The following is a 26,313-nucleotide window of genomic DNA, read 5'->3' on the forward strand; positions in this document are numbered from 1 at the left end:
CCGGCCCGCGGGCCGTAGTTTGCCCACGGCTATCCTAGGCCCTCTTCTCTTCTTATCCTATGTTTATGCTTACAGTTTTATGATAGTCTCACATAGGAAGTGTGCATATTTAATCCCAGACCATCTAAGCTTCAATCTCATACTAGTATACCCAACTGCTTATTAACCCATCAACTTGAGATCTCAAAGGCAGCTCAAACTCAAGATTTCCTAAACTCAACTCACATCGTCCCCCTGGAAACCTGTCTCTCCATCAGTTGCTATGTCTTTCAGTGGCACCACCATTCAATCAACTGCACAGCATTACCTCACTATATACCTACTCGACTAGGCACTGAAACTCTTTGGGCTTCAATCCTCATCTCTCCCCACCCCCTTCAATCTTGCCTACCACATGATGCCAAGGAGCTTACATTTAAAAGGGTATATTTTAAAAGAATAGGTATAAAGAGAACCTTGAACAAATAGAAGCTTAACATATTGAATCACTTCTCTCTTAAAATGAATTTGTTGATGACAGTGGTTTGTCCTTGGGAGCTTAGCATTTCTTCTGGAAAAATAAAACCATTTCCTGACAGGAAAGAGCCATTGGTTTAGTTCTCAATTTGAGGAGGACCCCTTGTATTTCTTTTAATCTTCATCTGAAAATATGTTTTTTTAAAATATATTTTTATTGATTTCAGAGAAGAAGGGAGAGGGAGACAGAGAGAATGAGATAGAGAGAAACATTGCTGTGAGAAACATCAATCAGTTGCCACCCATTCGTGCCCTGACCAGCAATTGAATGTGCAAAATGTTGGTGTACAGGAGGACACTCCAACCAACTGAGCCACCTGGCCAGGGCGGACACCTTGTTTTTTTTGAAGGTATCATCTAGTAGTTCTCTCTTTCCTTCCTAAAATTCTGGCATGGAGGTGCCCAGGACCTTCCTAATTTGACTAGGGTCATTGTACCAGGAGGTCCTATAGTTCTTGAGATAGAAATAAAAAAGCTATTGTTACAGATAATGAAGAATAAAAATAAATCTTCAATGACCTATTGAGTGGACACAAGCATTGATAATATGATTGGGTAGAATAGAAGTAAACGAGGTATAGCCAGTAAGAACATGTTGAAAATATTCTCTAAGAAGTCTACAAAGTTAGATCGGATAGTGCGTACCTCAGAGTGTGCCATTATGACCCACTGGGTTATTGGGAATATTGCTTTTAAATTTTTATATTTTTCATATTTTATAACATAGATAATATGTTAATACAACAGAATGTATGCTCCACCCTGTATAATGGCACATGAGCTACAAACACACACACACACACACACACACACACACACACACACATTTTTACCAATAGCATTTTTGTGACCAAACATTTGAAATAGTCTGCTCAACTCTTTCTAGGAACAGAAAATTTAGTATCAAAGTTGTTGCTAACGATTGATTTAGGGAATCAATAACCATTTGTCAGGGAATAAGGCAATGAGAACAGCAATGTAACAGATCCAAGAAACAAGGAAAAATAATCAAAATACTGTTAATGATGTGTCCATGCCAACCAAAGGAGTGGAAATTAAAGTAAAACAAAATGTTCATCATCCTCTTTCCACTGGACTTAGATGGTACCACACATCGCCTTGAAAACAGGAACCCATTTTAAGAGATATTATTTACACATCATAAGAATAGGGAAGAAAGGCTGCAGTTTTCTCATTTTCTTACCCATATAATTTTTATTGAAATTGGCAGGTACTTCTATATATTTCATCTGAAGACATGTAATGTCCTAAAATATGAGAGTGGAAATATCTTGAGCTCATCACACCTGGCACTTCAATTATTTAGCAATAAACTTTCTCTCTTTGTAATAGTAGCTTAGTGATTAATGATTTCACAGGGTCATCCAAAAGTCAGTAAGCTTCGAAAGTGTTTCTCCAAAATAAAATAACTTCTATGAAAGTTATTGAAGTAAGGAATAAATATATACATTGTTAAACTTATTTTTGGAGAACAGGCATAAGTATAATTATAATTTTATTAAATTGTTTAAATATATTGGTATTATACTTTGGCCTCTCTGGAATATCTTGTCTAATAACAAATAGTGACTATCTCTCATCCATTTCAGCAATACTAGTTTATAAGTGTATCTTTATTTCTGTTTTTAAGATAGTTTTAAATTTTTCATCTTTTATTTGTACAGAAAAATGATACTAGTCTTCATTCTTTGAAACAAGAGAGAAACTAAGATACTTGAAATCTAAGGAAATAATATATTTTAGAGGTCAATTTTCCAATGAAATCAATTTTTAAAATGCATCTTCCTGGAAATGCTCAGCTTTTTGAAAAATTGCTACCAGTAAGAAATCTAACATTCAGATTTTGAGAGAGTGCATTAAATGTCTCCCTTTGTCCAGAAGTTGATCTACCTGTTAGTTCTGACAAATAAAATGGTAATTAATCTGAGAGAAAGACTCTATCTGGACACTCCTTTTCTGTGCTGTTCAAGTCATTCTGAACACAGAGAGACACCGCAGGACCAATCACAAAATGCTTTAGAATTGTGTCCTATGAGGAAAAGAAAGATGAATTGTCAGCCTGCAGAAACAAAAGATTTTAAAAATAGTTTTCAGTCATCTAAATCAGAAAGCAACTTTCAGGCTTAACTAAACAGGCAAAATTTTTTTTTTTTTTTTTTTTTTTGCAAAATGATGGTAACAAGTGATTAGACAACCTCACTGCTAGCAAAGAGGAAAATGTTAAACACTTTGAGGTCAATGCTCTCAGAACAATATTTCTAAGTAGAATAAAAATAGCATTAAGAAAAAAGTGATACCTAAAACTATTTAATAGCCATCAAATAATTACTTTAACTAAAAAAAAGACATAAATGAAACAGGCCATCAAAATCTAGAGGTACCTGGAAGCTCATTAGAATGCATTTCAGCCCAATTTCATGTATTCCATCAGCCAACCTCCAGCCTCAGCCTGAGCAGTTTCTATTTTTAACCCACAAATAGATTGTCATTTCCGCTTTCATTGTAGATGATAGAAGATGAAGCTGTGATTTATTTAGTAGGGAATAGAAAATTGTTGTTGCAGACAAGCTGCATCAAAGAAACCATTCAGATGGCCTGCATTCTGGGAGGCAGCTGGCTGACTGTCAGGTGGCAAGGAACATGGAAATAAAGATGGAGGAATTCTCCTTAAGTAGTGTAACAATTCAAAGATATCAAACGATTTCTTCTTTCATGATCCTGCTTTTACATGGAATTTTTGCTAAAGGATTTAGATACCAAGAACATAAAGTAATCTCCATTTCACTTTAGAACTAAATAATAATCCTTCACTCACCACATTTTGTGAATACTTAACCTGAGTGGAAGTCAGCAAACTACAATTTAATTTACCAATATATGTTAACTGATGAATTTGTCCCTAAGCATACAAAATTAGGCCATAAATTTGTAAACAAAGACTGAGGTTCATGTAGCAAGTCCAACAAGGACATTTTACTGGTGATGTGTGAGGATTTAAAAACCTACAGAGGCCTTCCAAGACCTCTCAAGCCAAAGACACAAAGTGATTCAATATTTTTAAGCTACATTCAACACAAATATTAATGTTAGCATTTTCATACTCAGAGCCAAATGAATGAATGGTTAAATCAGTCTGCATTTGATTCTGCCAGAAAAGATACCCTGAAGGTGTTTAAAAGAAAAGCTCATTCAAATGCCGCTGGTGGTCAAACTGCACAAAGGTTTACTTAGCAGCAGCAAACTGCTGCAATTCACTTGGCAGATATGAGGATAATTTAGAAAAGTGAAGCTTTTACTTTTTAAAAAAACAACTATCAATCTAAAATTGGAAACTATTATTTCTTGAGGAACAAAATTATATATTCATAAAGTGGGGAATGTTGATCAAATTTTCAGGAGGGGAGAAGTTAACAATCAAAGTAAACAGGAAGAAATGACAAGAATGAAGTTCAGAAGCTGGAAGAAGCTGTGTCAGTGACTCTGGAGGAAAGAGGGTTTGTGCAGGAAGAGCCGATCGAAGTACTTACAACAATTAGATTAGTGGTTGAGTAGAGAAACATAAGTGACACTGAGTGATCAATGATGTCTACAGTGCTTGAGCTCGGAAAGGTCTGTGGTCTTCTCAGCAAAAATGAAGTCACTGAGCAAGTGTGAATTCTTAAGGACAATAAATTGAGCTATCCCCTTTTGTTATATTAACTTTAATTGACAGAACACTGACTCCTTAATAACAAGTTTACATGAGGCTGACTTTTTAACTCTAACCATTTTATACTGGGTTGCTTTCTGGCTTCTCATATTTTAAATTATGATTTTTTAAATAAAGAAAAAATCTCTAATTTCTACTTCATATGGGAATTTTAAAAAACAATTGGAAGTGTCTCTGGAGTGGCCTAAATCAGTTGTTGTTGTTTTTTGTTTTTTTGTTGTTGTTTTTTGCCTTCCAAAACAATCAAAGCAAGCACAACCAGTCAGAGCGTAGATGGAGACACTGTCTCAACCATTTCTCTAGAAAGTGATATAGTATGTTGGTTAGTTATTAGCAGTAACCAGATGGAGAATTATACTGTCTCCCCAGGAAACTAATGGAAACAACCTCTGGTATTTTTCTCTTTGAGTGTTCTTGCTGACGTACATTCTAACGCAAACTTAAGGGCTGAAATTATCCTGATATTTCTGCATAAAACAGTTAATTGGCACTAGTGGCTATAATGTAATTGGTAAACCCACCTTAATTACTGTATTTAGCTTTATGTTCTTTGCAACATGCTACACATACAAACTCCAGAATTCCGAGGCCATTACATTGATGTCTGCAGTGGAAATTCAGCTGCCAGCCTTTAGCACAAGGAGCTTCCAGTTTACACCTTTGCAATGTATGAAGGTCTCTACAGATGCCAGGGCGTGAAATTTAAAAACAAACAACAAGCTGCCTAGTGCTGATATTTTAGAATTGGGACACATTACTCCTCCTTTTTTATTTCCTTAAGAGATAATGCACCAGATTTCAAGAATACAAGTAACTGTTGAGCAAGCATAAGCCTGAAAGTTATCTTACAGTGTTATTTTTCCCTGAAATAAAATATTATTACTTTCCAGATAATCTTTTAATTTTAAAATGAATCATGTATTTCAATAGAATAATCTAATATTCCCCAAATTAAGAAAAAGTCTATGTAATTAGCTACACTTTTAACATTAAAAAAAAGAGAGAAAGAACTTTTCTGGTGATTTTATAGAAATTAAGTTATCCAAAGAACATCACTATTGAAAAGGTCATTGGTGTATAAGTAGTGTAATATTCATAGAGTGTCATATTTAATTATCTTCTATAAAATAACTTTCCTTGATAGATTTTGGGAAAGGAAACAGTACAAATGATGCTGAAGATTCTGGAGACACCATAAGAAATTATCAGAGTTCCAAAAAACACACGGAAGAGAAAAAAAGCAGATCTTCATCTTTCATCTCCTCCATTGACGATGAACAAAAGCCTCTCTTCTCAGGAATAGTAGATTCCCCACCAGGCGTAGGGAAAGCAACTGGACTCAATTTTAAAGAAGTAGTGCCCACATCAGGAAGAATTCACATAGATAAAAGAAGTCACTCTTGCAAAGGTAATCGAGTTTCTCAGGAATCAGGTTGTCTCTCTGGTGCTCATCATAAAATGGTGACTTTTCACAAATAACTGCACTAACACGTGTTACTCTAATCTTTTGCGATTTCATAAAATATTTGAAAAGAGTTCAAATCTCAGATCACCTACAAATCGTTTGTACCATTCTGGAATAGTGGTAATCATTCCCAAGCAGGAGAGGTTTTTTTGTTTGTTGTGTTTTTTTGTCACCAATCACACTTAATGTAATGACATGGAGAACCCTGATGGCTTATAGCATGAAAGGCCAATGCAATAACACTACCACAAGTGCCCAAAGATTCTTTTTACTGGGAACTATGAGAAAATTAGTGGAAATACCTCTAAATAAAGTATGCTATTAATCCAACTCATTTGAATACATTTATTTAACATCTTCACCAAAAGACACACCCAAATATATGGGTTTTGCTGCAGAAAATATGCATGAGAAGGGTAATAATGAATGTAAATTTTATGCTAAAGGATGGGAAATTCAGAAAAACTTGAGAACTATCACTTGGAAGAACAATTAGCTTAGAATAACTAGAGCTATATCTACAGATCTTGTTAGATTTATCTATTAAGTGGGTGAGAGAATAGGTGTGGTTCAGATTACGTGGGTTCCATTTATAACTCTGTCACTTGCTCCCATTAAAACTTAGGAAAAGTGACTGACAGACCCCACTAAGACTGAGTTTGCACATCTTTAAGGTAGGAATAATATTTTCTAAATAACGAATCAATTGTCATTGTTAACAAGATAACAAGCATAAATTATCTATTCTGAAATACAGTCCCCAGTTAGGTTTAGTATTTTCTCACAGGTTTTATTTTTCTAACCCTTTAATCATTGAATATATCCCTGCATATAAATCAAAGGCATAGAAAAAAGTCAAAAGAATATAACAGAAATAAAGTAAAAATGAGATGTTCTCAGACTGGCAGGATAGCAAAATTATGGGACAAAGTAAATATTATTTATCCATGTCACCATTATTTGCAGTGACTATATTTAACAACAAAAGTCTTACTGAATTCTGAATGTTTAGGCTTTTCATTTTTCCACAGCTACTTTCCCTATCTTATCAAATCAATTTTTGCCATGACCCCACATTGAAGTAAGCTAAGAATATGCTCTCTGGACAATCTAAAATCTTGATGAAGTGGGTGAAAATAGTACCTCATTTATCACAGTGGAAGAATGGAATATTAGATGTCATTACCAAATGCCCCATTTTAGTTATTTATGAAAATGAATTTTGGGAAGTGCTAAAAAGAGGAAAAGGTTGTATTGTGGAAGTCAAAAGTTCTGAAGAGCTTGATGAACCATCTCTACTATCTCCAAAAGTCAGCCTAATGTGGGCCTGACTTTTTTTTAAACTATGTTTTGAGTTTTACCACTGGATTTTGAGCCTCAAGTGACAAGTTATTGAAGATATATTTTGGGGATTTTATTCAACTTTATAATACCTCTGCTGACTGAATTTTCATGCCCTTCATCTTATGTTTTTCTTTGCCACTTCTTCCAATTATTTTTAATTATTCTACATGCACAATAAAATAGTATTCCAACAAATAATTTTAATATCTGTAAATTTTTAATTTTAAAAAATTTATAATGCAATCTTTATTCAAATAGTAAATAACTACTTTGAAACTGCATAGCTAAATATGCATGTCAATTGAATAAATACAATTGATGTCGTATAACATCAATGTGACACACAGTCAACCTGGTTAATTAATATGATTAACAAATAAAGAATTACTAAACCACTGCAAATTTCATTCCCTAATGATTATTTAAGGTGAAGTAATGAGGGATGTTTGAGAATTTGAATAACATGTAGGGTGCACCTGTGACTGCTGCAATTTGAATCACTAACCCCCTACAATTTTTAGATTTTTCGTTAGTAGGAAATTTCCCTCACTCACATTCCTGGCATTTGTCCTGCAAAGCACCTTTCAGGCAAAACTAAATAGAAACAAACAAGCAGAAAAAGAAACAGACTCTGATCGTACTTAGATTGAGGTCAAAAGTTGACTCTAGGAAAATTGTGTATCCAGAGAAAAGTGAAAGTTTACTTTCTGTTTATCCATTTCCAGGAAAGTATCTTGCAACTATAGCAACATTTTCCAAGGCAACCGAGTGCAGATTTTTTTTGAGCCATATTTAGAAAGATGTTCATTTTTATTAAGACCCTAAGCAGGATTTCCCTCTTGAACTATTTTTTTCAGATTGCTGCTAAAACAGGCACACCATACATATCTAGATTTTAATAAAAGAGTACATTATAGTTAAGGAAGCCTCTATTTAAGTTTACATTTTATTCATGTCTTCTAAGTGAACATGATCAGGTTTTTTTTCTTTCAGCGTTGAAGAAAAAATATAAGCCTGCATCATTTATTCCATGTGATCCACCATTGTTCTTTAAATATCAATTTATTATATACTAGGGGCCCGATGCACGAAATTCGTGCACTGGGTGTGTGTGTGGGGGGGGGGGGGGGGGAGTGTCCCTCAGCCCAGCCTGCCCCCTCTCACATACTGGGAGCCCTCAGGCGTTGACCCCCATCACCCTCCAATCACAGGATCGGCCCCTTGCCCAGGACTGATGCCTCTGACAGAGGCGTCAGGCCTGGGCAGGGGACCCTCATTTCCCCCCATCACTGGTTCTGCCCCCAGCCCAGGCCTGATGCCTCGGCCAGAGGCATAGACCCCCATCACCCTCTGATCACCTGATCGGCCCCTTGCCCAGGCCTGACGCCTCCACCAGAGGTGTCAGGCTTGGACAGGGGACCCCCATTTCCCCCCATCACTGGCTCTGGCCCCCGCCCAGGCCTGAGGCCTCGGGCCCAGGAATCATGCCTGGGCAGGGGACTCCCATCTCCCTCTGATCGCTTGCTCCACCCCCCGCCCAAGCCTGACGCCTCTGACCCAGGCTTCAGGCCTGGGCAAGGGGACCATCATATCCCCCCAATCCCCGGCTCCGCCCCCCACCCAGGCCTGATGCCTCGGCCAGAGGAGTTGACCCTCATCACCCTCCGATCACCAATCACCGGATCGGCCCCTTGACCAGGCCTGAGTCCTCCGGCAGAGGTGTCAGGCCTGGGCAGGGGACCCCCAGCTCCCCGCGGTTGCAGGCTCCGCCCCTGCCCAGGCCTAATGCCTCTGGCTGAGGCGTCCAGCTCGGGCAGCGGGGACCCGCAGCTGCAGCGGCCCCGCGATCGTGGGCTCCGCTTTAGGCCCAGGCAAGGGACCCCTAGCTCCTGGGACTGCCAGCTTCGACCGTGCCCAGCTCCCATCGCTGGCTCCACCCCTACTTCCTGCTATCACTGGCCAGGGTGGAAAAGGTGCCTGATTCTCCGATCATGGCTGGGGGGCAGGGCAAAGGCGGCCCCAGGGCCACCTTTGCCCTGCCCCCAGCTCTTAGCTCCCCCCTGGGTTTCCGATCACTGTCAGTGGCAGGGGGCTTCTTCCTGCTTTCCCTTTCGCCTCCCTGCATTGTGCCTACATATGCAAATTAACCGCCATCTTGTTGGCAGTTAACTGCCAATCATAGTTGGCAGTTAATTTGCATATAGCCCTGATTAGCCAATGAAAAGGGTATCGTCGTACCCCAATTACCATTTTTCTCTTTTATTAGTATAGATGATTTAAAAATGAGAGACCTGTTAAGCATAAGCAGAAATTCTGTACACTTTCTCAGCACAAAACTTTTCAGCAAAATATGTAACTTCATTCTACCAGTTCTTATTATCTTTTTTTTAAAAATTCCTACATTAATCAGCTAGCAGGCAGCTAGACAGGGACAAATATTGACGTCTCCAGACCATTAATATGTGTGTTCTGAATGTTTGTTTGGCATTGCTGCTCCAAAATTGAAAACCTAGTCCATTGGACATTAGAGCTTTGTTTTTTATTTAAAATGTGACATGTCTGTGAATAATAAGTCATACTTTTCACTGAAAATCTGCTGATATATTAGTTAAAACTCCAGGAATTTTGTATTTAAAAAAAAAATTATTGATTTCAGAGAGGAAGGGAAAGGGAGAGAGAGATAGAAACAGCAATGATGAGAGAAAATCATTGATCGGCTGCCTTCTGCACACCCCCTATTGGGGATGTAGCCCACAAAAATCCATGCATGTGCTCGGACCAGGAATCAAACCATGACCTCCTGGTTCATAGGTTGACATTCAACCACTGAGCCACACCAGCTGGGCAGGAATTTTATATTTTTATGCTTATTTTCATTTTGTGGAGTTCAGTAAATTATACACTGTTGCTTTTAAAAACGAAAAAAAAACAAAACACCAGGATCCCATAGGCTAAGGAAGCTTTAATCATGAAAAACCATTCTGGAATACACAGCATGCTCTCTGAGGTCTGCTAGCTATTTCAATAGAACAAGCAACCCTAACCTGAGATTTTTCCACTGCTGTCTTTGAGTATGCTAATCCCTTTGTTATAGCTTCAGCCAATTGAAGCAGAAATTGTAGGAAATCGTAGACACTTTATTAGAGAAAGTTCTGTGTATTCAGTAATAAAAGGATAGTGGTAGAAAAACCATGAAAAAACGAATATAGGAATTTTGTCTGTGACTTGGAGAAAGGGCATGCTTTTGAGCTATCTGACTGTACTTTGGAGAAACTGTAGCAAAGGAAGGGATTTCGAGAAGTCCTACACATTCTGCTCCCTATTTCTAAAATTATAGCTAATCCTCACCAAATCAGTTACTTTTCATCTATTTTTTAATCAGCCAAGGATATAAATTCCTTAACTTGACATAACTTATGCAGAGTTTAATCAAAGTTCCCTGTCAAAAAAAAAAAGTCTAAAAAGCCAAAATCACTACCTCTAATTCAAATCTGTTGCAATGTGATAATTAAAAACCACTTTAGATCATCTTTTCCTCCTACCAGTTCTCCCAGTGAGGAAGAAATGTCGCCCTTTCTTTACCTGAAAAATAAACTCCCAATTCCAATAGTATTTTTTCATGAGTTTTATTTTCTACTTTTTTAAAAATATATTTTTATTGATTTCAGATAGGAAGGGAGAAAGAGATAGAAAAATCAATGATGAGAGGGAATCATTGATCGGCTGCCTCCTGCATGCCCCCTACTAGGGATCAAGCCTGCAACCCGAGCATGTGCCCCTGACTGGAATTGAACCTGGGACCCTTCAGTCCGCAGGCTGATGCTCTATCCACTGAACCAAACCAGCTGGGCTGTTTTCTAACTTTTTAATCATTTTAAGCCTTCTCTAAAATATGTAAAATGTAGAGGGTAAGAAAGCATAGCAAAAGTCATCAAAAGCAAAACAAAATAGGAAAATGATATTATTTGTTCTTAGATATTGACAACTCGCAAATACAGATTGTAGGAGAAACAGTAAATTAAAAGAAGCTCAGAAAACAAATCTCTGTATGAAAAATGCTCAAAACTTTGATAAACTGAATTTCTCAGGATCAGGGCCTGTGTCTTTTTTGTCTTTAATTCCTCTGCATTCAGCAGAATGGCACATAATAGACACACAGAACATTTGAAAAGAGAACATGAACAGATTGGCCATATGTGCTCAAGTTTAGTAACATAAAAATATTCTAAATACAAGAGACACAGAAAACCTATTGGAAGTTGATGTGACTATTAAAGGACAGTGCAGAAGGAGCCCCGAGAAACAGAAACTTAAAAGAGTATCGTGGGACTAGAGGACCTTTACTTAATGTCCCCATCATTTATGGCTCATTCTTTCTTGGCTTGACCTTGAATTGGGTCAGCCTAAAGGAATCCCCCTCAATATCAGCTCTTGCCTATGGCTCCTCTCTTGGGCCCACTCTGAATCATGAAGTATGCAAACTGCCCTGTCGGGAAGAGCCCTAAAATCTTAAACCCAGGCGTGAAGCATTACAAACAAATGGTGCTGCTTCTTCCCAACATAAAATTGCAAAATCACTATTCTCCAATCAGCATTGGGTTGCCATCCATGTTTACTCTTAGCACAAACAGAAGACAAAGTTGTGTTTAAGATTCAAAACTGGCTAGCTGTTTTTAATCATCTGGAAATGGTTGAGAGGGGTGACAAGCAGGCACAGGGTGAGCTAGCAATTGGTCGTGGTCCCTGGAGAGGTCCCTGAGTCACTCTGGGTCTATGTCTTTGGGCTAAACTTTAAGATCCCTTCTTGCTTGTATTGTGGGTGTCTGTATTACCAATGCAAATGGGCACACAAAGAAGTTGACATCCCTCTTGCTATTTCCCACAGATATCTCTGACACAAGAAGCTGGGAGCAAGAAAATGCCGGGACTCAGGCCGATGAGTCTAGTCACTCAGCACCTCAGCAAACTGCCTGGGGGATCTCTGAAACCGAAAGTGACCTCACTTGTGGGGAAGTGGAGCAAAGGTTGGATTTGCTTCAAGAACAACTCAACAGGTATAAGCAATGTCAGGGCAAAGGGGATATAGACCAAGCCCTTAGTTGGGTCTAGCTTTACTCCTTGTAAGTAGCAAATTCCTTGTGCCACAATCTCATATTTTTCTTCTACACTTACTGATTTAAAATAAGACTAGAAGTTGACAGAATTATTCATCTGTGTTTCAAAGAGCATTTATTTAGAACACTCCAAACTTCGGGCAGCATAAATCCTGCTGTTTCGTTACTTGCCATAAAACTAGTGTATCACCCACACCAGCTGCCTAAGGAAATGTTTTATATTTAGCTAGCTTATTGACAAATACCCTTCCTCTTTTAAGCCTTCTTTTATACTTTTTGGTTGTTTCTGGTAATTTAGTTATGTGTTATGACATTTTTTAAAAAGCATCAACAAAATTCTTTAAACAGTTATTTAGTCAACTTGTTAAAAATGTGATTGAATTGAAAGTCTCACAGAGTTGAAGCCCATATCCTCTCCATTTTTTTCTTCAATCTTTGATCTATACTTTTTTTAAAATGAGGATTTAACTTAGGTTTTGGGAAGGATGGAACTCTTTAACACAAATCTAAAGTGATTTTAAAAAAACTAAACTGTTCAATAAGACTCAGAAAAAAAATGAATGAGTGAGTATGATATAGCTACTAGAGTTGTAGTTCATGTGGGACTTTATGCTGATTTAAAGGTAGACCCCAGGGACATCACCAGGCAAGGTATTCTAGGGGTCACAAATGGAAAACTTCATGAGGCAAACACAGTGTTAGCAGGGAGACGAGGAGACCTTGTTTCTTGGCATCTTGAAGGACAAAGACAAAGTGTAGCAAAGTAAGAATTTATTGGCCACAGCAAAAATATACTCAGGACAGTGAAACAAGGAAGGGCATAGAAGGAGTAACAGGAGAGACTAGGCTGAGCTGCTGTGGCTCACTGAGAAGGCAGAGGAAAGAGGGCCTTGGACACAGGTTCAGGGGGTTAGACCAGGACAAGATACCACTGCCCACTGCTCCCCTGGTTGCAGGGGTGGGGATTGTCACACCCTTGGGCAGTATAAGGCCTATGAAATAATTTGGTTTGGCCCTGCCAAGGCATTAGGAGTGAGTTCATTAAATGATTGACCAAATATAGCAGACTAATTTTTAAGTTGATAATTTTGTATGGCTTAGGCCAGCTGTGGGCAAACTACGGCCCGCGGGCTGGATCCGGCCCATTTGAAATGAATAAAACTAAAAAAAAAAAAAAAAAAAAAGACCGTACCCTTTTATGTAATGATGTTTACTTGGAATTTATATTAGTTCACACAAACACTCCATCCATGCTTTTGTTCCAGCCCTCCGGTCCAGTTTAAGAACCCATTGTGGCCCTCGAGTCAAAAAGTTTGCCCACCCCTGGCCTAGGCCCTAGGATTGATGTTATAAATATCAAAATGGCCCTTAGCAGAAAAAAGTTTCCCCATCCCTGCCTCAGAGGAAAAAAAGGGGGAGGATGGCACAGGCATGCTCCCCTAGGGGAGAGCAAGCCCCAGGCCCTTCGTCCTGAGCATATGGATCTCTCTTTTGCAGGTGGAAATCTTAAGGGAGGCCTCAGGGGCGGGGCTCGGTAAAATATTCATCAGCTTTCCAGGTGTGCTCTTTCAGGCTCTCCACTGATTGGTCGGTGCCAAGGCAGGGGGTCATTAGTCAGTGTAGCTGGTCTGGTTTTGCTGCTTTTCTGGGGCTGGAGCTGAACTACAACCAAGGCCTAGATATGATCCGAAGGGAGGAAGATAACAGGCTGGACTCTAAACCTCCTGACTAGCTACCTGAAAAGTCAGGGGGTCCAAACTGCATGATCAGCAATACGCTGGGGAGGAGAGGTTATTCTGGGGCCGAGGTTCTTGTTTTCCAGTTTTGCTCCCTGCTAGGCATCCGGGGCTTTCTGCCCTGGTGAGTTTCTGCACCTGGCCCATCATCCTCGCTCTGCTCATCTCTGTCGAACTGTCCATAACAACAGGATTTACTAAAACAATCTAAAACACAATGAGAGATGAGAAGAGCCAGATGCAGTAATTAACATATTTCTATGAAGTGCAAGCACAATACCTGGATCCTGATTTACCCAATGTTCCCATCTGTTGCATCAGCCTTCTCTGCTGATGGTGTGGTTACTAGGCCCACAGTTGAAGTTTGCACAAAGGGTTCCACAGACAAAAAAAAAAATCCCCTGTGCCCATGGCACACGCTTGCTCTATCACAGGGATATAAGGCCAAGTGTCTTACATGTAATTAGCCTGCTGAACAGCAAACTGCTTATAGCCCTTTTGTAGCCAAAGCATATGTGAAGCCAGAATGAACCTATACTTTGCATCACCAATGGGTGATCAAATTTGGGAGTGGAAGTGTCTGCCCAGAGGTGACATGAAAATAATTTGTTCTTTCCATCTTTTTCTATGTATCAGCTACACTCTGATTTGCTACATCATATTTCTGTTCTATTTTTGGCATGTCTCACAGGTTACTTGCCTTCTGTCTGTATTTAATACATTTATGAATTCTGCCCGTGTCTAATTGCTACTTACTTATACATTAACTATACTTAAAACATCCTCTAAGTTTTGCCTCTGCTATATATGTTACTTGCTTACTTACTATCTGATTAGTATTTCTTATGTGTTTTATCCATCCTGTTTACTGCTTGTATTGCTTTTTAAAATTTTTATGAGAGAATCAAATAGCTTCAAACAATATAGTAAATACATTAAATTGTGTGTGCACACACATATACAGCACCATAAAATTGAATTGATTTTAAAATTGCCTGGTGCTGAGGTCCGTATATCATTCCCAAGTGTCAAATTAAAGTTTTGTAAATTGAAACATACCTGAGAAAATTAAAACATTATCATTTACTTAGAGTCAGTAATTCCTAATTAAAGTATAAGAACTTATCATAATAATTATTATTGGAGAAGCATATTTAGGTACTTAATACATTTGTGTTTTTTCTCTCCCTGCTATATATGCCAAGCCACTTTGATATTTTATCTATAAAATATATAAGACTATATACCATATAATACAGAATTAATGTGTGTGGCCTGAACTTGAACTTCTATTCTTGTGACTGAGAGAAAATAACTGCCCATTTCTTTACTGCCAAGACAAGTATATATTCAATTTGTTTAGCAAATAAAAAAGTGAGTGAATGAAAGAATGAATGACAGAGCTAGCAGTGAATTCTTTAGCACAATATTTGCAAAGTATTTGTAATTAAGTTATCCTAAAGTAATAACTCTTCTACTTAACTGCTTACAGGGTGACTGGGGCAAGTCATTTAAATCTCTTCAGTTTCTTTCTTTGACTCTATCTGCAATGCCATTGTAAAGACTAAGACAGTACATGTGCAAACTATATTTGTTATACAACATAAAAGGTGCAGTACTTGCTCTTAGGCAAAATTTGATTAACAATAACGTTCAGTCCTATTATTGATGGTTGTCTAGTTTATTCTCCTACTTTACATATAATTGTGTTTCTTGATTTGACCTTTCTTCAGATCTAAAGTTGATAGGTTACCTTTGTTGCCTTATCATGTGTACCAATCGTTGCAGTTAGCATTGTCAAAGATTATTGAAAACATTTGTTTTTAATATATCTCAGGGCTGCAAGTATAAAATTTTAAGGATAATATAGCTAGGATCCATTTGGTTTGCAACTGTAAACATAATAATAATTGTTATTTTCTAGAATAATTACTAGAATTATTACTATTATTATTATTATTACTATTATTGTTATTATTAGAAACTTTCCCACAGCCAAAGAACAATTAAATCTGTTTTGACATATTCCCATCACCTGTATGTCCTAAGACATATTTCTTTTCCTTTGACCAACTTCTTTCTATTTCTGAATATTTTCACAACTACTTCATTGCCTAACTCAGCCCCTTTGAAACCTAAAACATAAAATCCAAAATAATACATTTTTACTGTACTGCCATCTCCAACAACCTCTTTCCTCCACTTTACTCTAGAAGGCAAAAACAATTTTGCAGAGGGCAGCCCAATTTGGTCTTTACCTTTGTGAGGTGAGAATCCTGGGGCACTTTCTAGAGTTGGGTGTACCCCACTTAGCTTCAGCATTCTGTTCAAACGTAGAACCATGAATTTCTACCCCCATTTGTCTCATCCAAATGCACATATTAAGTACATAATGCAATGAAAGCAAACTTAAATGTTCTATCTTCAATTGTCCTTGCTGCTGCTGCTTTTCTGCTTTAATGGCCAATTAAACTATATTTGCGGTAAAGGATCATGTAAGAAATGTTCTTAAATACTTATATATTACGCCTTCAGATGATAGGGAAATCATTAACACTTGACCCTAAAGCACTGCTTCTCAAAATTGAATGTGCATGTAAAACACCTGGGGATCCTGTTAAAATGCAGATTCTAAGTCAGTAGTTCTGGAGATTCACATTTTAACTAGCTCCCAGCTTTGGCCACACTTTGAGGCCCCTAGAGTAAAGATTTAATAATGATTCTACCCCTTGCAGAAGGCCCAGAGCAATTTATCTGTTGCCTCCTCTCCCTGCTCCTCTCTCTCTCTCTCTCTCTCTCTCTCTCTCTCTCTCTCTCTCTCTCTCTCTCTCTCTCTCTCTCTCTCACTGAACCTGGTACCCTTCAGTCCACAGGCCAACACTATCCACTGAGCTAAACCAATCTATGCTCTTTTCCTCTCTTTTTTTTTTTAGGGCATAAGGCAGAGGGTTTTCAAGCGGTACCAAAAGGAGGGATAAAGAACTCTACTTGGACACAGAGCAGTCCAAGTAACACCCCAGAGACTTAAAATAGCGTACAAGTTGGGGAATTATGATGTGTTCCAACCATAAAGTGAAAGAAAAGATGAAAGGAGATGAGGTTGGCGGAGTTTGGAGACAGGGGCCCCAGGCTGTCCTCACATGGAAGTCATTACAAAGCCTCTCTCTCCCACACTTCCTCTTCACTCTCTTTCTCCCTTTCACCAGGTTCACCTATTTGCTTTAAAATAACCACTCAATTGAAAATGGAAAACAATTCAGGCCTTACTCAGGATTCTCACCTTTATCCTGAGAACAATAGGAAACCATTTGGCAGACTTAATTAAATGAGTGGTCAGAGCAGGTTTTCTTTTTAAGTTTATTCTCCTTGTTGCATTGAGAATGGTCTGAGAAGGAATGGACAAGAAAGATTTCGACAAAGCAGTCAGGTGGTGATAGTAAGAGAGATCATGGTGAACTGAAGTGATGGTAGCAATAAGATAGGAGTATTGGACAGGTGTGGAAAGTATTTCTAAGGTAGAACTGATAGGTCTTGCTGATGGGTTGAATGATCTTTTACCCTCTCTGCATCCACCCCCTTGGGCATTTAACTTTGAAGTGTCCTCTGCCTCTGTCTCTGGACTTGACCATGTGCCTGGCTTTGGGTAATAGAATGAAGCAGAAGTGCAAGTATGGTGCTTCTAAGTCTACCACTCGAGAGGCCTTGCTCTTTCTTGTGTTTCTGTCATCTCCATGAGGACATTCCTGAGGTAGCTTACTGGCATGGAACAGATACGTGGCAGAGACTTGAAGTGCCCAGTCAGCCCAGTTGAGACTCTTCTAGATCAGTGGTCGGCAAACTCATTAGTCAACAGAGCCAAATATCAACAGTACAACAATTGAAATTTCTTTTGAGAGCCAAATTTTTTAAACTTAAACTATATAGGTAGGTACATTGTTATTAACTTAATTAAGGTACTCCTAAGGCTTAGGAAGAGCCACACTCAAGGGGCCAAAGAGCCACACATGGCTCGCGAGCCACAGTTTGCCAACCACAGAAGAGTTATGGCTTTTTATGCACTTCCTTCATTTTTCCATCCTAGGTAGTCAGCTCCAGTAGGCACCCCAGATCAGAGTTATTTTCTTTCATCATCATGTCCTTTCTACTCCTTCCTCCCTAACACAGTGCCTGATACATTGTGAGCCTGAGAGTAAGTGAATGAAAACATTCATTTTACACAGCAGTACAGCTTTGCTGATGTAGGGAAAGAAAAACAATTTCCCTCTACCATCTGAGTTCTTGGCTGAGACCCCTGGTAATAAAAGTCAAGTTAACAAGGGAGAAACAAACATATGTTTAGTAACAAGTATACCTCATGCATATTTGGGAAATATCCAGGAAAAATGAGTAACTTCCAAGGTGGCTTAGAATTTAAGATTAAGTACCATTTTAACAGAGCAAGGGGAAGGGGGATGTAGGCCTCTTAAAGAAGAGTGAATGCTTTTTAGGAAAGATGAACAGACCCATAGGAAAAGAGATGGGAGGTATCTCTGGCTTGTGACAAAATTTCCTGGGTGTGGAGCTTCTAGTCTCCTCTCCTGTGACAAGAGTCAATCTTCTCTGGTAGCTAAAATTCCCAGGGAGGGGATTCAAGACAAGTTCAGTCATTTGGGGGACTCTGCCTTTAGGCAGATAATGGGAGTTCAGAGAAAGCCTCTCCCTGCACTGGCTGTTTTTCAAAATAATCAATATGCCAAAGTGGCATATTTTGGGGTGGCATATTCTGGTACCCTTCACTGAACAAAAAAGTTTTAAAACTGGATTGTCCTTTTCTCTTTTAAAGGCCAAGATGGACTTTTAAAAATTGTTGTTATTCCTCCTGAGTAAAACAGATTATTTCGTCTCAGTAGAAGAGTCTTTTCTAATGAAGCCAGTAGACCCTAGACATAAGACATGAAAATATAATCCATGCATAGTAAAGAAATTCTTCACTAATGCTTCCCTTCACTGAATGTCTTAGTCTTTCCAGGCTGCTATAACAAAAATGCTATTGAATGGTGGCGTATATACAACAAATGTTTATTTCTCACAATTCTGCAGGCTGGGAAGTCCAAGATCAAGTTGCCAGAAGATTCTGTATCTGGTGAGAGCTAGGTTCCTGGTTCACAGATGATTGTCTTCTCACTGTGTCCTCACCGTTAGAAAAAGGAAAGAAGCTCTTTTGGGTCTCTTTTAAAAGAGGATTAATCCCATTCATGAGGGCTCTACCCTTATGACCTAATTGCCTTTCAAAGGCACCACATCTTAATACCATCACACTGGGGGTTGGAGCTTCAACATATGAATGGGGCCGGTGGGGGGGCGGGGGGGGGCAACATTGAATCATTGCATTGAATTACCCGAAATATCAGATGATTACCAGTTAATGAAACAAAACCAAGTATTCAAAATCACTGCAGGAAGGGAATACCATCTTGACAGAGCCTAAGTGGTATCTCAGAAGGGGATTAGAAGTAGGATATAGATAGGATTTTAGAGTCTGGGCCTTTCAAGGTAGGGACTGATTGGAAATGGCCAAAGTTCATGACATAATAGCTCAGAATTGTTAGACACAATGAGGTAAGGCTCTTGAAGCAAGCCTGGATAAATAAAACTTGTATGATAAGCACATTTGAAGGTGAAGTGAGTCCCGTTCATGGCAGCATGTTTCAATCAGTAAAAGTCCACATTCCAATAGAGTTTTTCCTCTGAGGATCTATTCAAATAGATAGCATCCATGGTGTAGAGATCTTGTTTCTGAGACCATAGCTGTTTGACAAAGGTTTCACATGACTCAGAAATATTACCATAATTTTTGACTGTCTATTGGGGCTTGAATCCTCCTTTATTGATGAAGTTTGTATTGCATGCTCCATCTCCAAATCCTTTTAAATTCAATGTAATAAATGTGTAAGCCCCTTGATAAATATTAAATACTTTTAGTGATGGGACAAATTTGTACAGAAATATTTACAATGAAGACTGAATGCAGAATTTTCTTTGGAGGCTCAGAGGAGAGATAAATTAATTCTGAGTGATTCAGATAAGGGAAGATTTTTGGTTGCAGATTAAATTTGAGCTGGACCTCGAGGAATTAAAATGAAATGGTGTACAATAATAAATAGCTAGTCTACCCAATATAGTTGACACCATAAAAAAATTAGATCAATCCTGAAGGTAACAAGTAGATAAATAAACTAGTGGATGGCTCAATTTTTCTTTTTTTAATGTGAGCTTTTGTCATTTACAAGACAGAATCATGTATAATTTATAGCCATTGGTTTAGAAGACAATAAGCTATTTTTTCTATATTTGGTATAGAATAATGTTTTTTCAGAAGGACGATTTGCAGTATCAATTAATATTAAGAGTTAAAAATAAACAATATTTTCTCATGTTTTCCAGGTTTATTCTGTTCTCTTTCAAATCAAAGGCTAAGTTCTCTTCAATAAATATAGAATGTATATAATTGAGCAAAATTAGTTTTATGATTTTAATATTTTTGTAAGATTTAGCTTTCCTTTGCATTTTTCATTTATAGACAAGTCAGTAAAGAGTTAAGAGAATTGAGTTGTCTAAAGAGGCATATGGTCCAAATTTTATGTTCTTATGCCACATAATTCCTTTTTTGAAAAGGTGTTAACAAATGCAAAGGAGGAGAATCAGCCCTATTGTATTTTCCCTTGAATTTTAATTTAAAATGAGAATAAAATTAACACTCCAGTTGGCTACTTTGAGCTTTGGGTAAAAAATGATAAGATTAGTATTTTGCAAGCCAGGTGGATCATAGAGGCAAGTAAACTTTTACATTGATTTGCTTCATAAATGTCAAAGGCCCTGAACTTAGACTGGAAAGGAATTTAACATTTAACAGTACTTCACATTACAGAAAGACTATCATGAATAATATACAAGCCTTGATGTGGATAGGAGATAGGCAAAGTAAAATAAAGGTAATATAAATTTGAAACAAATAAGAAATTATCCAATTGTAACTATGAAAGAAATGTGCTAACCACACGCTGGCCAGTGTGACTCAGTTGGTTGGGCGTCATCCCATGCACCAAACGGTTGCCAGTTCCATTCTCGGTCAGGGCACATACCTGGGTTGTAGACTTGATCCTCATTAGGGGGCATGCAAGAGGCAGCTGATTGGGATGTTATGCTCTCACATAGATATTTCTCTCTCTCTCTCTTTCTTTCCCTCTCCCTTCTTCTCTCTCTAAAAATCAATTTAAAAATATTTTTAAAAATAAAATAAAAACTGAAATGTGCTCCCCAAATCTCTTTTTTATAGAGTAGATAGACTTTCACAAGAAACTGAGCAAAGCTTGATTAAACAGAAAAGACAATTATTGATTTAAAATAGATTCTCAGTGTGTTTTAAATTTTGAACACAATAAAGCTTAATTGTAGAAATGTAATACAAAGTACATTGTAAAAATATAGTCTATTCAATTCAGCTGTTTTCCTGATAAGGTACTATTAAATAAGCAGGAAAGCAATGGTCTTTATCAGAACCATTAGTGAGACATAGAAAGTTAGCAACAGCCAGGAGAGAATCTCCATGCTCCCTCTCCTGTTCTTCTTGTTTAAAGCAGGGCCATAATTCTGTTTGTTGGTGGTTGTTTTGTTTGGGCGGCAAACTTATGCTCAGAGACTGATTTTGTCTTTGCCATCAATTTATTTAGTAGAGGTTTGCCTTGGGAATTATAATTTCACAAGGGAATAGCATACAGGATAATATCTCTTAATAAGCCAAATAAAGAAATAACATGTTCCACAGCAATGATAGATTAATTACATTATTGTCCCAGGTGAAAGGAGGAGGAATTGCCCAGGTGAAAAGATGAGGAACCTTTTATACGAGCAGGCACTTGGGAGAGGCACGTGGCCAAGCAGGAGCTGACATCCAGCTGCCAGCACAAGATAAGAGGCCCCCGTTGCTAGAGCACATTGCTAGGGAACAGAGGTACCAGTGTTGATGGACATTCAGAGCTGCTCCGGGGTTAGGGCCTCTGCCTGGCTTTGCACCACCACTCACAAGCAGTGCCTTCACTTCCTGAGGCTGCGGCACTCTTGAGCTTCATGCTGACCAGCATCTCTTTGGCCACAGCAGGAGCAAATGCCTCAAGATCTTCGAGAGCTGTTTAGGCCAGCAAGGTGTCAACTTGCCATGACCAAAACTCTGGGGTTGTCCCCACACACTCTCAGTATTTATAGTTTAAATATCCCCTTGCCATCATGTTATTAATGACAACAGAGCGTCTTTCTCACACAACTTCATTCTCATGTCAAAACAACTCATTTCTACAACTTTGTCTTTGTCATAAACAGGTGGATCAAATTCACTTACGTCATTAACAAATGAATTTAAGATCATATTAAACCAATAAACAGTAGTGGTGCTGAAATTTTCTCAAATTCTTTGAGAAATGAACTATTTCAGGACTGTCTTCCCATTTCTGTCTGTCCTGCAGACTTGAATCCCAAATGACTGCAGACATCCAGACCATCTTACAGTTGCTGCAGAAACAAACCACTGCGGTCCCCCCAGCCTACAGTATGGTAACTGCCGCGGCGGAGTATCAGAGACCCACCGTCCACCTGATGAGAACCAGTCATCCGAGAGCATCCATCAGGACGGATCAAAGTTCTAGTCCTTCCTCACAAGTGAGTGTAGGTAGGGTACAACCACGAGTGTCTGAAAGTGTGTTCTAGGGACCACCTGAATCAAAATCACCTGGGCTGCTGTGAAACAGACAGATTCTCACTCTACTCAGTTCTGGGAATGGACCCTGTAATACACATTTAAAGTTTGAGAACAATGGACCTAGAAGAATGATCTTAAACAATACTTTTTTTTTTTTTTAAGAAAAAGCTTTTCTCAAGAGTCAATCTACTTAAGTGTGTATATGGCAGAGCTTTGAAAGCTAAGGAGTAGCCCTGGTCCAAAAAGCTCTTCAGAGACAAGTATGTAATTTACTCTAGTGACCAGATGAATTCTTGGGCAGGGTCTCCAGAAGGAAGTGGAGGAAAAATAGCAGCTGGACACAGAAGACCTGAGGTTCAAGATCAGACAAATTAGTAATCTTAGATATCTGTACCCTACCATTCCCAAAGATCTCTAAACCTTTTTTTCCCCTGGAGAATGGGAAGAGGAGCAGTCCCTCATCTTGCCTCGGAAGCCCTCCAAATTAACCTCTTTGAATTATGTTACTTTGAAGGTCAATTCCCTTGGAATTCTATTTTGGAAATCATTCTTAATTACTTAATCACTATGGCCAAATTGCACCTAAGAATGATGATTTAAATAAGGATTTACAGAACAATCGTGGAATACCGTCTTTAAAGTTTGGGAATTTAGTGCAAAATATTCTGGGAAATGAAATAATGACATAAGAAACATCCAAACCTATAGAGAAATTTTAGAAGAGTTTATTTGAGCCAAACTGGCAACATATGTCAAGGAGCAAGATCTCAAATGCTCCAGGGAATAACAGTTTTGCAGCTTTATTTATGCATTTAAAATTAAGGAGGAAGGTAGGAATATTCCATAGAGGTGGGAGAAAGCAAGGCCGGGATTGGAGTACAGGATAGTTAACAAGATTATGTGCTCTCTTGAGGATGGTCATGTTTTATTTCAAAGGTAAGTTAACCTAGTATGCAAGACGAGAGTGAATGGGAGAGTTGGAAGGGGTCGACCTCAGCGAACGTACCTCAATCAGATTGAGGACGTTTTTAGCAAAGGCCAGCTTAGGAGTACCCTAATTAAGTTAATAACAATGTACCTACCAATATAGTTTAAGTTTAAAAAATTTGGCTCTCGAAAGAAATTTCAATCGTTGTACTGTTGATATTTGGCTCTGTTGACTAATGAGTTTGCCGACCACTGACCTAACCTAACACCTAATCTGCAATGTCTTGACCCATCTTTGGGAGGGAAAGGTTGGCTAATATTACTAATCAAATACAGATTTGGGAGGAAAGAAAACATATTTAGATTTCATGAGTGTGATTTTAGGAATCTGTCCAAATAAATTATAAAAACATCTTTTCTTTTCTTTCTATCAGTGTCCTGAATTTCTAGACCTTGACAAATCTAAACTTAAATCCAAAGAATCGCTCTCAAGTGGTGTGCATCTGAACACAGCTTCGGAAGACAACTTGCCTTCACGTTTAAAACAAGACAGCGAGCTCTCTTTAGAGCTTCACTCGCGGCAGAGAAAAACTTACCTTCATCCAATTAGGCACCCTTCTTTAACAGATTCCTCCCCGAGCCCTGCAGGCATCTTGGGTCTTCATAGGCATGTTTCTGATCCTGGTCTTCCGGGGAAATGATCATTTTGTACTATTTATTCCACATACAATGTAAGTGCTTTTAATGGCTGTTTTCCTTTTTGTATCTAAATCCTCTCTACTTGACTCAGGGGCTCAAAGGTACCATTATATGCAAAAGTACTGTATATTTTCCTAAACTGAAGCTTGTGTGGTAAAACTGAGCGGTTAGGATGTAAATGTACATACGAATTCTTTTGTTCCAAATGTTAAACTGCCAGCATCTCAAGGCACCTTATTTTTTATTTTTATTCTTTAAATCATGTGCATGTTAGGAAACTCCAATTTCTCTTGCATGGAGACTCCTGTTTCCTGCTTTTACTAAATCAGTACTTTGTTATGAAAATGCCTTCAATTAGAAACCAAGGGATAAAATTTGTTCACGGATGCAACTCAGATGATCCTCAACTCAAGGAAGTTCAAGGAGGAAAAAGGGAGCTTAGTCACTTTCGAGAACTGATATTCATAGTTAATTACATTCATTCCACCCCACACTGACAGAAGAAAATGCAGTTTAGAGTTATAAATCTCTGACTATATACGTAGCCATCTCCAAATACATGAATATAGGCAAGCATTAATGAGGACAAAAAAAAGGCCTTTTTGTTTGAAATTCCGTCACTAACTGCATTTACAAACTACCTAAAATACTTTCCACTGGCACATTTCCTTGATTAGAAGCAGGTTTCTCTAATTTTTCTATTTTGGGGGGTGGGGGGTGGGAAGGGAGAACTACTAATGAGTGACTGACAAGAACTGATATCCACAGCTTTCTCCTAATATATATTTTAGGTCAATCTTGAATTTGATCATAACAGTGATGGTACATAGTTTTATTTTTTTAAAATATGCAATTTGAATGGGTTTGCATAGCAAAACTAGCTTTCATTGAGTATAAGTTATACTATGGCTATCTAACCCCAGCTGTGGAAAAAAACGATGTGCATTTACTTGCCTATTAAGGAAGTGCACACCCACCAATCGTAACATTTCAGTTTTATTGGGTCATTCACACACATTTGCTAATCAAAGATTAAATGAATATACATCGACCCTAGAATATTGGAACATATGAATATATTCCATTTAATATTCCATCACAATATTAAAATATATTCATAATGCAATGTTTTAATATTTTTAACTGTTAGATTTTCTTTTGGGGAGGGAGGCCTAAACCGCTTTTAAAATCAAAGTACAGAAAAATGTGCAAATTAATTTAGAATTCTGATTAGTCAAGTTCTAGTTAAGATGTTTTATTTTTCAATTCATTTGAGTACAATTTTAAACATATTATGAGCTCAAGCATTATAGTCATTCCTTCTGGACGAAAATTTGAAATTTGTTGAAATTTTCTTAGTCCTTCACTAATTCTTATACTCATATAGTTTTAAAGAAATATTATACCTGTGCACATTATTAAATATATACTATATTTCTATCCTAGGGGATAGAAATATTTAACTTTTCCTATTTATTTACCATTACCAATTTATGCTAATATATTAGTGTCAAATACAAGCAATTTATTTACATTAACAAACACTATTGAACTACTTAAAATATGATTAAAGTAACCTTAAATGGTTCCCTATATATTTTTAAATGGTCACATAAATTGCTCATATGTGTGGGAGACAATCTATAGGCATGAGCATGTTAATCCCTCCTTAATTTTTGAAACACCAAAACATTTTTAATCAAGTACGGATGGCAACATGACCAGTCAATTCAGTAGAAGTATAATAATTTTAGCCAGCTTCCCAAACCATTTGGTGTTTTGCAAATAGAAATTTAGGGACTAACTGATGCTTTTATTTCCTCATTCAGCAAACATTTGTGGGTGCCAGGGGAGAGAGAGAAAAGGCTAACTCTGATTCAGAGGATGATTTAGGGATTTTGTTTCCATATTTAGGCCATTTTTGCAGCTGCAACAAATTTCATAAGGATTGCCAGCTTAAGCTCCAGGGAAATTCAGAATAAATTCACCAGAGACTATTCATTTGTAGGGAAAGAGAATTTGGCAGGTGAGGAATTTAGATCTGATTGTTT

General features: G+C 38.0%; 1 protein-coding gene across 1 annotated transcript in view; it reads left to right on the forward strand.

The window, feature by feature from the left end:
• LOC132238850 (potassium voltage-gated channel subfamily H member 7) overlaps positions 1-24,264 on the forward strand; it is a 146,774-nt gene extending 122,510 nt beyond the window's left edge. The window contains exons 10-13 of the mRNA XM_059704878.1: positions 5,391-5,654; positions 11,941-12,109; positions 22,404-22,596; positions 23,998-24,264. Coding sequence (XP_059560861.1) covers positions 5,391-5,654; positions 11,941-12,109; positions 22,404-22,596; positions 23,998-24,264 — 893 coding nt within the window. The remainder of the gene's footprint in view (positions 1-5,390; positions 5,655-11,940; positions 12,110-22,403; positions 22,597-23,997) is intronic.
• The last annotated feature ends 2,049 nt before the right edge of the window (positions 24,265-26,313 follow it).

This window comes from Myotis daubentonii, chromosome 7, assembly GCF_963259705.1.
Source record: "Myotis daubentonii chromosome 7, mMyoDau2.1, whole genome shotgun sequence".
NCBI lineage: Eukaryota > Metazoa > Chordata > Mammalia > Chiroptera > Vespertilionidae > Myotis > Myotis daubentonii.